Raw genomic sequence first — 15493 nt, 5'->3', positions numbered from 1 at the left:
CTTATTTTTTTTCTTAAAATGCTACATTTTCTCAGTTTAAACACTATGTTTTTTCTATTGTGAATAAAATGAGATTTGCAAACCATTGTATTCTGTTTTTATGTAGATTTTACACAGCGTCCTAACTTTTTTGAAACTGGGGGTTATACTTGGTGTGTAGATCTGACAGATTGTAACTAGGGATGCACCGAATGGGTTTTTTGGTGCCGAAACCGATACCGAAAATAAATCTTCCTTGATCCCGAAACCACACCGATACCGAAAGTGACTGTTTTTAAAAATATTTTTATACAGGAGATGGTCAGAGACTGCGGACATGGTACAAGAGATGGTCAGAGACTGCGGACATGGTACAAGAGATGGTCAGAGACTGCGGACATGGTACAAGAGATGGTCAGAGACTGCGGACATGGTACAAGAGATGGTCAGAGACTGCGGACATGGTACAAGAGATGGTCAGAGACTGCGGACATGGTACAAGAGATGGTCAGAGACTGCGGACATGGTACAAGAGATGGTCAGAGACTGCGGACATGGTACAAGAGATGGTCAGAGACTGCGGACATGGTACAAGAGATGGTCAGAGACTGCGGACATGATACAAGAGATGGTCAGAGACTGCGGACATGATACAAGAGATGGTCAGAGACTGCGGACATGATACAAGAGATGGTCAGAGACTGCGGACATGATACAAGAGATCAATGCAGCCTCACCCGTGCCCGTCAGATGCAGCCAGCCAGTGTCCCCAGTAGTAGTGAAGGGAGAGGAGAGCCGCCGCCTGATTACAGCGCCGGGAACATCACAGCTTTCATTTCAATAGCTGTGTGTTCCCCGCTGCGCGCCGTCACATACAGCCCCTCCCCCTTGTCCGGGCACTTTGATAGACAGATCACCCATCCAATGGGACGAGTGATCTGTCTATCAAAGTGCCCGGACAAGGGGGAGGGGCTGTATGTGACGGCGCGCAGCGGGGAACACACAGCTATTGAAATGAAAACTGTGATGTTCCCAGTGCTGTAATCAAACAGCCGGTGGCTCTCCTCTCTTCTACAATATAGGAAGCCCCCCTGATAGGCGGCACCAGGGGCGGGGGCGGAGCCCCGCCCCCACCCCTTTCGGTATCGGCAAAAATTCTCTTTCGGCTTTTTGCTGAAAGGGCCATTTTTGTCCGATATGTTTCGGTGGCCGAAATTTCGGTGCATCCCCAATTGTAACCTTAATGAATTTGATAACAGGATGTGTGGAATGTTGTACATTTAGTACTTTGATTTTAAAGTAGAGGGTGTCATTAAATATGTATGTTCACCAGATGTGCTTTATTTCTGTACTTTGCAACAAAATTATAACACAATTAGTCCAACAAAAGGAGCCCATCCAAGATGAGGCCAATGCTGGTAATCCTGATAAAACCTTCCATACTTTTTTTTTTTAATTAATGAGGGGATCCCCTGCATTGGTAGGTTTGTTTCTCTCTTTATAGATTTGTAGAGTGGAAAGGTAATGGCGATTTTCCATTAACTATAAGTGGACGGTAACAGAGATGTCCATTATTGGGCTATGGGTTTTCAGGCCATAAAAAAAAAAAAAATCTTCAGTTAAAGTGGAACTTTAGTCAGAAAATTAAATCCTGCTAGATCACTTCAGGCTGGTCCCTTTTGCAGATATAGCTATGCAACGCTAAAAAAAGAAGTGTCTATACTGTATAAGATCCAGTAATAAAACTGTCTGACCTTACTCTGCACATGCTCAGTTGCTTTCCATTTTTGGGCACTGTCAAGTTTGTAGAGGTCGATCTGCTGTCAGCCTTAAAGTGGAATTAAACGATCTCATCCTTTACAGCCAAGGAGGCCGATTCTGTTTGATCTGCAACTTCCATGGTGCTGTACATGCAATCTGTTATGACACCAGCCATTTGATGGTTTGATTGTTTGGTTGAGGACACAATCAAATGTGACAGTTAGCAATCCCAGCATTCCAGGAATGTAACCGTTAAAAATCAATGGGTTTAGCTCCACTTTATGATTTACTGCTGTTCTGGGCTTTAGCAAAATGGCAGCCTCCAGCAAGAAGAAACAGGAGCAATACTGGAGGCAATTTACAGCACACACTAATTTTTAAAGAACATTTTTTTTTTTATAAAGTTATAGGTAAAGTTCCACTTTAAGTAGAGTTCATAAATCTATCAAAATTCTTTGATTGTTTCACAATATCATCTTGGAAAAACTGGTAATCTCTATGGCTTATTTTACAGTATTAAATCAGTTTGAAAAGTTGAGGTATTAGATATCACATTTTCTTATTGCAAGGCTGCAATTGTCTCCCAACTGAATCGCTCCACACAAGGGACTAAAGCAGAGCTCCAGCCCCCAACAAAAAAGTAAAAAAAAGTCAGCAGCTACAAATACTGTAGGCAGACAAGCGGAGCTTCCCTTTTTGGGTGGAGCTCCGCTTTAATTCAGAAGGAGCCAGTGAAAGCTTGGCTGCTTCCAATTGTCCTCATAACAAAATAATATACTTGGAATATCATATTGGGTTAACAACCACCCCCCCCCACCACCACCACCACCACCACCATTTCCTCCGCACACATAGGGGTGTATTTTAAAAAAAAAAAAAAAAAATGCATAGCAGTTTATCCATTAAAACTTCATGCAAATTCATTTTGTGCAAATGGGGCAAAAAAATCAACTGTTCCCAGCTATATATATTCTGCTGATCTAATGTGTAAAAAAGAAAAAAAAAAAAAAAAAAAAAAAGGCCACATTATGGCCACTAGATGACACAGACAATCATAGAAAATAAGTATGCTCCTCATCGCCATCTAGTGGCCATAAAGGTGATATGTTCCACATGTATACATCTGAACTGTAGAGGATATAGCCTGAGAACATTTTATTTCGCCCCATTCTCACAGAACTAATTTATATGCAGTTTTCGTGTAAATTTTTTATAATATACAGTATGTTACATACATTTTATGCAGAGTGGAAGGAAATAAAATTGCTCGATTCTCCCCCCCCCCCCATCAAGAGTATCAGTGTTAATGGGGGAATCCCTCCCACAGAGCAATTGTGTTCTGCCTGTGGGGAGACTTCCCTGCCAGCAGAACACAATGGTTAGGGTTTGCAGGTATAGCTGGCAGCACTGATCGTTCAGGGTTGACTTGTGTACAACCAGGTTGTCCAAACATGGACTGAAATTGGTCCTGCTGAACTAGCCAAATTTCGATCTGTGCATAGCCAGCTTAAAAAGTATTTATTTTCCTGTCTTTGTCCCAGAACCACAGGTATTACACTAAAGAAACCCTTTATGTTGAGTTCAGGTCTCCCATTTAGGCCCCTTTCACACTGGAGCGGTTTTCAGGCGGTATTGCGCTAAAAATACCGCCTGAAAACCACCCCTAAACAGCCTCCGCTGTTTGTTCAGTGTGAAAGCCCGAGGGCTTTCACACTGAAGCGGTGCGCAGGCAGGGCGGTGAAAAAAGTCCTGCAAACCGCTTTTTTGGAGCGGTGAAGGAGCGGTGTATTCACCGCTCCTGCCCATTGAAATCGATGGGACAGCGCGGCTATACCGTGGTAATACCGCGGCTATAGCCGCGCTGTACGAGGGATTTTAACCCTTTTTCGGCCACCAGCGGGGGTTAAAACCGAACCGCTAGCGGCCGAATACCGCTGCAAGAACGACGGTACAGCAGCGCTAAAAATAGCGCTGTTGTACCGCCGATGCCCCCACCGCCCCACAGTGTGAAAGGGGCCTTAGATTCTGGAATAATAAGGGGACTGAATTGTATAGTGATTTGATGCTCAGTAATCCTCTTTGATACAGAGAACCCAACAGGAATTGTCTCCTTCTCTCACCAGCTTCCTTTGCCATATCTGTATAGTCAACGGCATCACGAGGCTTCAGAAACTGCAAGTAGAAAAAAGATAAAATGTATCTGATATATTCATGTATTAAAAAAAAAAAAAAACCCACACACACCTTAGACCTTCTCACAGGGAAGAAAAGACAACCTCAAGAACCCGGCGGCCTAACATAAGAGTGCAGGTCAGGATTCTGCAGCCTTTCTACACATTAAGAGTATATGGATAAGCATTTTTTGTTTTTGTTTTAGATAACACTGGGAAAGGTAAGATCCCCTGCCAGTTTTTTTTTTTTTTTTTTGCTATCTGGGTCTTTACTGGGGGCATTCACCCCTGGTGTTACCCTATAAATGTTAGTACCTAGTTAAATTTTCTGCATTTAGGAATGCATTCTGCTCTTTTCTAAAAATCTACTAAGCTGGCCAGAACTAGTTCTTGAGGAAGTCTATTCCATATTTTCACAGCTCTTACTGTGAAAAAGCCTTTCACTATGTGGAGGTTAAATCTCTTTCCCTCTAGTGTAACCCCTTGTCTATTTAAAAAAAAATAAAATTAAAATAATAAATATTGCATAGCCATTCATCCAGTGAATTTGCATGTACTGTACATTAGTTCTGTGTCAACTGGACAAAAACAAAAATGTTCTTCAGGCCACTATCTTTTTGGCTCAAGAGATTTTTATTGGACATTTTTTGCATTTCGTTACAAACATCTTGCAGTGCAAAGTAACAACAATGGTTGTGGGTTATCACAGCATGATCTAGATTGCTGATACAGAAAAGGCACAAGATACAAGCAGCACGCAAAGCTTTTTTGCCGGCACTCGACTTCCTCCCATCAGCAGAGCAGTGCAGGGAAGTGTCAGTGAGACACTAATGCATTCCAATTTCAGAATTCCCCACACCGCACTGAGGGGGAGGCACTGCGCCCCCACACATTGTAAAAGATGGGAAACATTGTTTGGTTCTCTAACTTTGCTGTAGCTGCGATCGTCAGCTTTTGTGATGGGGAAGAGATTGGGTGCACAGTTCTGCTGGGGGGGGGTCCCTGTTTCCAGGAGGAGAAGGAGTGTCTTGATCACTGCTAAAGCCAATCACAGTCCTGCTAGCCCCGCCCACCATCTGGAGGAAGATGACTCGCTTGGTTGCCACTACCAATCTCAGAAAGAGGAGATTTCACTGTAAATGAGAAAACCACAATCAGGTGACAGTTTGTGGAATTATTGTTGAGCTTCTGGGAACTTTGTTGAAACTATTCCTGAACCTGCATCACTTACTACTGAACTCCAGCGCTCTGTCTCTAAGCCACAGCCAGTATTCAGCAAAATGAAAATCACACCCAACCATTTTTTCTCAGCTGCGGGGGCCCAACTTATGACCCTGCACACAGGCCCACTGCTTTCAGAAAATATCCCTGACCTGAGCTCATCATTGCGCATCCATTCCCGATGCTTGTATGTGACATCACATACATCACATACAAGCACATGGGCAGGATGCAAGAGTTGGATCAGCAGGATGAGTGTGCCAGGGCAGGTAGATGGGTCTCATCTCTGCTTCCTTTCACCAGTCTACATATCATAGATGAGAAGAGGGTACAGCAGTGGAGCAGATGAGCAGGAGGGTACAGTGGTGGAAGAGATGAGAAGGGGGTTCAGCAGTGGGACAGAAGAGCAGGGGGGGGGGTAGAGCAGTGGGGCAGATGTGAAAGGAGGTGTATTGGTGGGGCAGATAAGCAGGGGGGTACAGAGGTGAGGCAGGAGAGCAGGGGGGTACAGAGGTGAGGCAGATGAGTTCAGTGTTAGGACAGATGAGAAGGCGATTCAGTAGTGAGACAGAAGTGCATGGGGATATGGCAGTGGAGAAGATGTGCAAGAGGTACAGTGGTGGGAGGGCAGAGAAGGGGGTTCAGCGGTGGGACAGAAAAGCAGGGGGGTACAGTGATGGGGCAGATGAGCAGGGGGGGGGGGGGAACAGAGGTGGGGCAGAAGAGAAAGGGTGTTACAGTGTTAGGACAGACGAGAATAGGGGGAAATCGTGGTGGGGCAGATGAGAATAGGGTGAAACCGTGGTGGGGCAGATTTGCAGGCGGGGGGGGGTACGACAGTGATCTGAGGTGTGGAGTTGCAGGAATTGGGGCTGATCTGAGGCATGAGATTGCAGGATGTCAATTTCTCACTACTAAAAGTAGTTTGCAGCATTTATTTTAGAAAAGATCCTTTTCGTGATTGAGTGTGTGAAGTTGAAATTTTGTTATAAAATCGGCACGCTTAATTTCTTTGAAAACATTTTTCGGCACACTGTGCTCAAAAGGTTGCCTACCCCTGGGCTAGATCCTCTCGATTTGAAGAGGCTGACAAAGGATGGGCCATAGGCGCCTATGAGTGATGTCACTGCTCCCAGAATTCTCAGCTGTTGTTGGCGCTCAATCCTCTCCCCTGCAGCAGCTGCTACAGGGGAGCCAGATCACATGAATGGACCACAGGAGGCTGAAAAGTAAGTATATACATCTTTTTCTTACACAGGTTAGTCAGCATGGGTGTTATGAAGAAGAAGGGAGTATTTTTAAGACTAGTCAGGTTTATCCTGCTGAGCTGCAATTTATCACATTTTTGGTGTGGACACCCCTTGATGCCGACCTCACACAAATATGCAGCCCCACTAGACTGGGCTTTTCTCCATTGGGCCGCATATTTGCGTATTTCCCTGTGTGCTTGTGCTTAGTCAAAGTCTTTTGGCCAAAATGCCATTTTAGTTTTGGTCGTATTTTAATCTGAATTGTTTTAGTTTTAATTGTATTTTAGTCAACTAAATTAACAGTGCATCAAAAGTTAACTATTTTCCCACTTTTAATGCTATGTTAGTGTTAATTTCATTGACTAAAATATGACAAACAATGCAGATTATTAAAATAGGACCAAAAATACATCACAGAAACCTGATATTTTAACAGGGGTGTGTAGAGTTTTTATATATACTGTAGAATAAAAAAAAAAAAAAAAAAAGTGCTCTATTGTTTCTGGGCTGTAGCATGGGTATAAAAAAAAACTACTAAACTACTAAATTTGTTTTGGGTTGTTCTTTGGTCGAAGGTTTTGGTAGTAGCAAGAAATATACAGCTACACAGCAATTTGTTTCTTCCAAGCGAGAAATAAGTACTGGATTCCCACAGGGTTGTGTTTTAAGTCCCTTTCTCTATTCACATATGACTGCACCCCCTATTATAAGACCAATAGTATAGTTAAGTTTGCCGATGACACTACTGTAATTGGTTGTATCACTGGAGACGATGAGGAGCAATATAGGAGAGAGGTTGATAGATAGTGGAATGGTGTACAGCTAATAACCTGATCCTAAACACGGAAAACAAGGAACGGATTGTAGATTTCAGAAGGAACAGGCCTGAACCAGCCTCACTTTTCATTAAAGGCGTGTGCGTGGAGCGGGTCTCCACCTTTAAGTTTTTGGGAACATGCATTTCTGGACAATCAACATTAAAGCCATTATTAGGAAATCGCAACAGCGTTTATATTTTTTGCGACTCCTTAGGAAGAATGGTTAGGGAAGGAAGGTGCTAGAGACCTTCTATCGGTCTGCCATGGAGAGTACATTAAGGTATTGTATTCTAGTTTGGTAGCCTAGTTGTACGCAGGCAGATAAAAATGCTCCAAGGAGAATGGTTTGAACAGCACAGAAATTTGTAGGGTGTGAAGTTGTTTCTCTAGAAGAATTATATGAGACTCGTTGCCTTTGTAGACCAGGAAAAATAATGAGAGACCGGACTCATCCGGCTTGTCATTTCTTTGAATTATTGCCATCTGGGAGATGTTTTAGGGTGATTAAAACAAGGACAAATAGATTTAAAGAGAGCTTCTCTCCCAGGGCTGTTAAGGCCATCAATGCAGGAATGAAATGAAAGAGGTTACATAATTTTATTAATTTTATTTTTTTTTATGAGGGCACTTTTTATACCTTTATAATATGGGGACAATTTTATATATATTATACACTTTTTGGTATAATTAAATCCTATGTGGTAAATGCATGGTTGAAAATTGTAATGTATGAATAATGTGTGGAGAAGAAATGTAATTTCATTGTAATTTGTTTTACAAAGACAATAAATATTATCTTTTCTATCATAAAAAAAAAAAAAAAAAAGAAGTTTTTTGTTTTACTATTTTTGGGCTATTTTCCTTTGATAAAAATAATTTCAGGAGATATCCATTTACCAACAAATGAAAGCCTGATTTGTCCTGGAAAACAAAGTAGTATAATCCACCTGGATGCACAAAGTAGTTGTGATGATATGTACGGTTTTATTTATTAATGCATACTATACTTGTGAAATTAGATTGAAGCCCCCACAGCGGTCTTCATTCACAGCTCCAGCTGGTGATATCGCTCCCCGGAGTTACTTCCGGGTATAGCGGGCTCCGACGCTGTGATTGGCCTGAGCCGTGATGTTGTCACTCCCGCGCATGTGCACAGGACCTGCCAGTAACGGAACAGTCTAACTGAAGCAACAGCGCGTACGTGCCGTTGCTTCAGTGCACATGTGCCAATGATGTTGGCACATGCAAATACAAGGGATATCTCCTAAACTGTTCAGGTCTAGGAGATATCCAGGGTAGCTACAGGTAAACCTCATTATAGGCTTACCTGTAGCAAAAAGTGTGTTGTAAGGGTTTACAACCACTTTAACATTTGTTTTACCCTTAGGCGTGAAGGGGTTAACCTGTTGCCTTGGGCTGTATAAATGTACATGGCAGCATGATGGTGAGCTATACCTCCATGGTGCTGCATGTGGGATACAGTCTGTGCTGGGAGTGCTCACCCTGCGACCCCAGCACTGTGACTGCACTGACAGCTCCTGGTCACCAATTGGACAGGCTCCTGATCACATGACCATTGTTATAGCCATTCACAGTGATCACACAATCAAGAGCCTGCAGTGTAAAGAACCCCTTAAAGGGTCAGCAGGATTGGTGGTAAGTGGTTAGGGTGACCTGTGTGCTGACATCAGAGGTGTCTTTATTATTACAGGTGAATGTGACTTGTCCCAACCTCCCCTCTGTACTGTGATGAAGATTTATTTTACAATCAGACCCACCATCCCGAGATCCCCCATTGCACCTTCCTTCACCCCGAGATCCCCCATCATCCCTCCCTTCGCACCTTCCTTCTCCCCGAGATCCCCCATCGCACCTTCCTTCACCCATCGCACCTTCCTTCGCCCCGAGATCCCCCATCATGCCTCCCTTCGCCCATCGCACCTTCCTTCGCCCCGAGATCCCCCATCGCACCTTCCTTCCCCCATCGCACCTTCCTTCGCCCCGAGATCCCCCATCGCACCTTCCTTCCCCCATCGCACCTTCCTTCGCCCCGAGATCCCCCATCGCACCTTCCTTCCCCCATCGCACCTTCCTTCGCCCCGAGATCCCCCATCGCACCTTCCTTCGCCCCGAGATCCCCCATCGCACCTTCCTTCGCCCCGAGATCCCCCATCGCACCTTCCTTCGCCCATCGCACCTTCCTTCGCCCCGAGATCCCCCATCGCACCTTCCTTCGCCCCGAGATCCCCCATCGCACCTTCCTTCGCCCCGAGATCCCCCATCGCACCTTCCTTCGCCCCGAGATCCCCCATCGCACCTTCCTTCCCCCATCGCACCTTCCTTCCCCCATCGCACCTTCCTTCGCCCCGAGATCCCCCATCACACCTTCCTTCGCCCCGAGATCCCCCATCGCGCCTTCCTTCGCCCATCGCGCCTTCCTTCACCCCGAGATCCCCCATCGCGCCTTCCTTCGCCCCGAGATCCCCCATCGCGCCTTCCTTCGCCCCGAGATCCCCCATCATCCCTCCCTTCGCCCATCACACCTTCCTTCTCCCAATTTTAGTTCCAGCTCCCCTGCTGTGACGTCACCACACCCCAGACCCCCCCCCCCCCCCCCACACACACCTTGGTCATGCCGACTCCCACCACATACGCCTTCCTCTGGATGGATCCCATGTTCCCGGCGATGATCGGACCTCTTCCCGGACTAGTACAGCGACAATCAGCACTCTGTACCCGGACAGAACTCTGTCAGAACTCCTAAAGCGGCGATCCTCTCCTCTGCTCCGGACACCGTGAACTAATACTCGGGCTGTCTTAAGGGGGCGGACCTGCTGTAAGGACGTAGACCAATCAGGTGGCAGAGGCGTGCCAGTCACAAGGGTCAGCGGCGCCTCTGTACAGTGTGGATGGGGTTCCTGTCCGTGGCAATAGGTGGCGCTCTCTTACACGGCCCGGAGGCGATGGGGCTGTTAGTGCGGCAGCTGGCTGTGGCCCGGAGGGTTGTGCAGAGGGGGGTGAGCGCAGCGGCCGGACACAGAGAGGTGCAAGTCACCCACCTGGAGGGGAGCGAGGAGGGTGAGTGCGACACGTGACCTGCTGTGGGCGGGGACTTCATAAAGTTCTGTCTGCAGATATTATCCAATGACAATCAGATCCCCATAGCTCCTCCCAGCTGTCATTGCTGTCACCCCTCCTGCCAGGCAAGCAGCAGGTCATTGTACAAGGAGGATTGCAGCACACATCTCCCTCCTCTGTGATGTCATACACCTATTCATTAACAGTTGTGTGCAGACAGTGCCAACTTCCCCTGCATCTGTGACTGTGCAGATTCTTAGAGGGGGGATAATGCTGCTCTCCTATATTTTGCAATGATACTCCATCAGATCTGTGTATCACTGCACCTTACTTTACCCTTTAATGTATGTTGCCTTAAAATAGAACGAAACTTTTTTTCCTTCTATTTTGGATAGAGTAAAAGAGGCTCATAACCCCTGTCAGATTTTTTGCCATCTGTGTCCCACTGCGGAGATTTCTCTTCACTTCCTGTCCCATAACCAGAACAGGAAGTAAGAAGAAATCCCTGCAAATTAACCACTTGCCAACCAGGCTTTTCTGACATTTGTTGTTTACAAGTGAAAATCTGTATTTTGTGCTAGAAAATTACTTAGAACCCTCAAACATTATATATATATATATTTTTAGCAGAAACCCTAGAGAATAAAATGGTCATTGCAATATTTTACGTCACACTGTATTTGTGCAGCTGTCTTTTTAAATGCAATTTGTTGGAAGAAATACACTTTCATGAATTAAAAAAAAAAACAAAACTGTAAAGTTCAAGCCCAATATTTTTGTATAATGTGAAAGATGATGTTACGCCGAGTAAATAGATACCTAACATGTCATACTTTAACATTGTGCACACTTGTGGAATGGCGGCAAACTACGGTACTTAAAAATCTCCATAGGCGACGCAGTAGTTTTTAACGGTTACCAATTTAGAGTTAAGCTTGGTACACACGATCAGATTGTTGGCCAACCGAGCGTCTGATTTTTGTCCAAAGGGCGTGTGCCAGGAACTTGTCTTGCATACTAACGGTACACAATTGTCGGCCAACAAACACAAACGTAGTAACGTACTACGAGGAATTTCAGCTCTTGAGCGCCACCCTTTGGGCACCTTCTGCAAATGTCGTGTTTGGTGAGCATTGATTCCGAGCATGTGTGTTTGTACTTTCAACTTTTGTGTGACTGACTTGTGTGCACACGATACCAAAATCTGACAACAGACCGTCGTCTGCCAAAAATTTACTAGCCTTCCATCCAACATTTGTTGGTGGAAAGTTGGAAAACAATTGTCAGAAGGAGCGTACTAACGGTCAGATTGTAGGACAACAGTCTGTCAACAGACAATCCCCTGCCAACAAGCTGATTGTGTGTACGAGGACTAACAGAGGAGGTCTAGGGCTAGAATTATTGCTCTCGCTCTAACGATCGCGGCGATACCTCACATGTGTGATTTGAACGCTGTTTACATTTGTGGGCGCGACTTACATATACGTTCTCTTCTGTGCGTGAGCGTAGAGGGATGGGGCGCTTTACTTTTTTTTTTTTTTTTTACACTGTTCCTTTAAAAAAAATGATTTTATCACTTTTATTGCTGTCACAAGGAATGTAAACGTCCCTTGTGACAGCAATAGTCACATGTCAGGTATTTTTTTGCAGGGATCTGGGGTCCCAAATCCCTTGTTTGCACTTAAAGTGGTTGTAAACTCCCATACAAAAAACAAACAAACTGTAAGACAAAGGCATAATGAGCTAGTATGCATTGCATACTAGCTCCTTATGAAATACCTTAAAATGAAGCCCTGCAGCGGTGCCCGCACACCGATGACACAGCTGACATCTTCCCCCGGTGTTTCTTCTGGGTTTGCTGGGTCCGGCGCTGTGATTGGCCGGAAGAGCGATGACGTCACTCCCGTGCACAGGGCCGGATTAACATAGGGGCTGATGGAGCTGCAGCTCCAGGCACCTGACTTAAAATGGGCCGCCCAGCCAGCAGTATAAGCCCGATTTTCTCCTGTCCATAAACTTCTGTGGGACAGGAGAAGCTGTGTATAAATGGAGGGGTGTCTGGCTGCGTCTGTGTTTGCTCACTGTGTTTATTACAATGTCACAGTGCACATTTCCCCCCCTACACAAATGAGAGAGGCTGAGTTGGCTCTGCCTTTCCCCTCCCCTCTCTCACTCTGTGAAGTCTGTGGCTGTGTAGTGAAGAAGGAGCCGTGTGGGTGGGAAATTATGAACAGAACACAAGAAGATATCTCTGAGTGATCAGCCTCCAGGGGGACATACTAAAAGGATGACAGAATGGAATGCCCATAGACTTTAACAGGGAGATGGGATGCCCATAGAGAGTAATGGAACAAAGTGGAATGCCCATAGAGAATAATGGAAAAAAAAATTCTATTTCTGACAGACTCTTTAGACATATCATCAATTTCTTTTTTTAAAACCTACTTTTAAATATCAGTGGCCATGTTTAATATTGCGATTAGGTGGGATTATTGTTGTTTTTTATGGCATAACAAATGACAGAAGGAAATGTCCATAGAGTATAATGGGAAGTAAAATATAAACTCATTTGCAGGCAAATCTGAGAGACATAGCAATTCCACCTTTCCCACAGCTGTTCTTCAAGTAGAGTAGCAGATTGTAAGATTGAGATTTTTTGGGATTACAGCTGTTTTCTACGGAATGACAGATAAATAATAGAAAGGAATGCCCATAGATTATAATGGGAAGCAAGATGTGATCTGGAGTCAGAACCATTGGACATATCAGAACAATCTTTAGCAGACATACTCTCTATGTTCAGTGATGATGTTCAAAATTGAGATGAAGCAGGATTATTATTGTTTTCTATGGAATGCCAAACATATGACAGAATGGAATGCCCATAGAGTATAATGGGAAGTAAAATCTAAACTCATTTACAGGCAAATCTGAGAGACATAGCAATTTATCCTTTACCACAGCTGTTCTTCAAGTAGAGTAGCAGATTATAAGATTGATATTATTTGGGATTACAGCTGTTTTCTATGGAATGACAAACATATGACAGAATGGAATGCCCATAGAGTATAATGGGGAGCAAGATGTGATCTGGAGTCAGAACCATTGCTCATATCAGATCAATCTTTAGCAGACATACTCTCTATGTCCAGTGATGATGTTCAAATTTGACATTAAGTGGGAATATTAATGTTTTCTATGGAATGACCAATATATGACAAAATGGAATTCCCATAGAGTATAAAGGGAAGCAAGATGTGACCTGGAGTCAGAACCATTGGTCATATCAGATCAATCTTTAGCAGACATACTCTCTATGTTCAGTGATGATGTTCAAAATTGAGATGAAGCAGGATTATTATTGTTTTCTATGGAATGACCAACATATGACAAAATGGAATTCCCATAGAGTATAAAGGGAAGTAAGATGTGACCTGGAGTCAGAACCATTGCTCATATCAGATCAATTTTTAGCAAACATACTCTCTATGTCCAGTGTTGATGTCCAAATTTGACATTAAGCGGGATTATTATTGTTTTCTATGGAATGACCAACATATGACAGAATGGAATGCCCATAGAGTATAATGGGAAGTAAAATCTAAACTCATTTGCAGAGAGACATAGCAATTTGTCCTTTCCCACAGCTGTTCCTCGGGTAGAGTAGCAGATTCTAAAATTGAGATTATTTGGGATTAAAGTTGTTTTCTATGGAATGACAGATAAATGATAGAAAGGAATGCCCATAGACTATAATGGGAAGTAAGATGTGACCCGGAGTCACAACCATTCAACATATCAGATAAATCTTTAGCAGATATACTCTCCAAATTCAGTGGCAATATTTAAAATCAAGACAAATTGGGTTATAATTGTTTTCTAAGGAATGAAAGAAGGAAATGCCCATAAAGTATAATATATATCAACTCTTTTGCAGGCAAACCTGAAAGCTATAGCTATTTAAAAGGGACATATATTCCATCTGAGACAACAGCCTCATTTAAAGGCTTTGCCTTTATTTAAGACTTTTTTTTATGTATAAAAATTGAAGATGCAATCCCGATCTTTGTTCTTCATCAAGCAGCATGTGTGCTTGATGAAGAACATTGTTATGTTGGAAAATGTGCATTCGCTTATCTCAGATTATCTGTAATGTATATGAATATTTGAAGTAAAGAGAATATTGCACAGATCGGGATTGCATCTTCAATTTTTATACATAAAACAATCTTAAATAATGCCTTTAAATGAAGTTGTTGTCTCAGAAGGAATACATGTCCCTTTTAACTAGCTATATCTTTCAGGTTTGCCTGCAAAAGTGTTGATATGCATTCTACTCTATGACAGGGCTTAAAATTTCAAGTCCTCAGCTACTAGCCAGGCCTCAAGGGTTACTCGCCACCAGTTGCCCCGCCAAACCCTACCCTGCTCCACCCCTAATTCTAACCTCATAAATTATCTCATGAAATGACACTTAAATGTTTTATGCAGAATTAAGTTATAAAAATTAATATTAACAAAACTTTATCCATGTCCGCCAATGCAGCTTGTGCCCGCCAATGCAGCCCGTGTCCCCAGCCTACCTGTGCAGGGAAAGAGAGAGGAGAGCCGTCCCCCGCATGATCAAAGCACCGGTAACATAACAGTTTTCATTTCATTAGCTGTGTGTTCCCCGCCATGCCCTGTCACATAGAGCCCCTCCACCCCTTGTCCAGGGAACTTTAAATGACAGATCACTCGTCCCAGGATTGGACGGGTGATCTGTCTATCAAAGTGCCCGGATAAAGAGGAGGGGCTGTATGTGACGGGGCATGGTGGGGAACACACAGCTATTAAAATGAAAGCTGTTATGTTACAGGCACTCTGATCATGCGGTAGGCGGCTCTAATCTCTCTTCTCCTCTGATCTCTGGGAGAACGGCTCCAATACAACCCGCCTGCCGGTGGTGCTCGCCCCCCCCCCCCCCAGGCAGCCCACATCTGCCAGCCCTCAAAATCCACTTGCAAAATGTGAGCAGGTGAGTGGAATTTTTGAGGGCTGCTCTATGGGCATTTCCTTCTTTAATTCCTTAGAAAGCAATTATAATCCAAATACTCTCGATTCTAAATCTTGCCACTGAACTTGGATAGTATATCTGCTAAGGATTTATTTGGTATGTTTAAAAGGTTTTGACTCCAGGTCACATCTTGGTTCCCATTCTACGCTATGGGCATTC

The 15493-nt window shown here is 44.0% G+C and overlaps 2 protein-coding genes across 3 annotated transcripts in view; one reads left to right on the top strand and one right to left on the bottom strand.

The window, feature by feature from the left end:
- Positions 1 to 10282, bottom strand: part of SCP2 (sterol carrier protein 2) — a 66062-nt gene extending 55780 nt beyond the window's left edge. Inside the window, exons 1-2 of one of the 2 annotated variants that reach the window (XM_073593506.1) lie at positions 9826 to 10282; positions 3861 to 3912 (exon numbers count right to left, since the gene is read on the bottom strand). In XM_073593506.1, coding sequence (XP_073449607.1) covers positions 3861 to 3912; positions 9826 to 9876 — 103 coding nt within the window. In that variant the 5' untranslated portion in view covers positions 9877 to 10282. The remainder of the gene's footprint in view (positions 1 to 3860; positions 3913 to 9825) is intronic. The other variant, XM_073593505.1, reaches the window with a different exon arrangement.
- Positions 10036 to 15493, top strand: part of ECHDC2 (enoyl-CoA hydratase domain containing 2) — a 39872-nt gene continuing 34414 nt past the window's right edge. Inside the window, exon 1 of the mRNA XM_073593508.1 lies at positions 10036 to 10278. Within this exon, the coding sequence (XP_073449609.1) occupies positions 10110 to 10278 (169 nt within the window). The 5' untranslated portion in view covers positions 10036 to 10109. The remainder of the gene's footprint in view (positions 10279 to 15493) is intronic.

The sequence above is a fragment of the Aquarana catesbeiana genome, linkage group LG07, assembly GCF_042186555.1.
Source record: "Aquarana catesbeiana isolate 2022-GZ linkage group LG07, ASM4218655v1, whole genome shotgun sequence".
NCBI lineage: Eukaryota > Metazoa > Chordata > Amphibia > Anura > Ranidae > Aquarana > Aquarana catesbeiana.
Note: the sequence above shows the minus strand (reverse complement) of the source record. Positions and strands in the feature narration are given on the sequence as shown.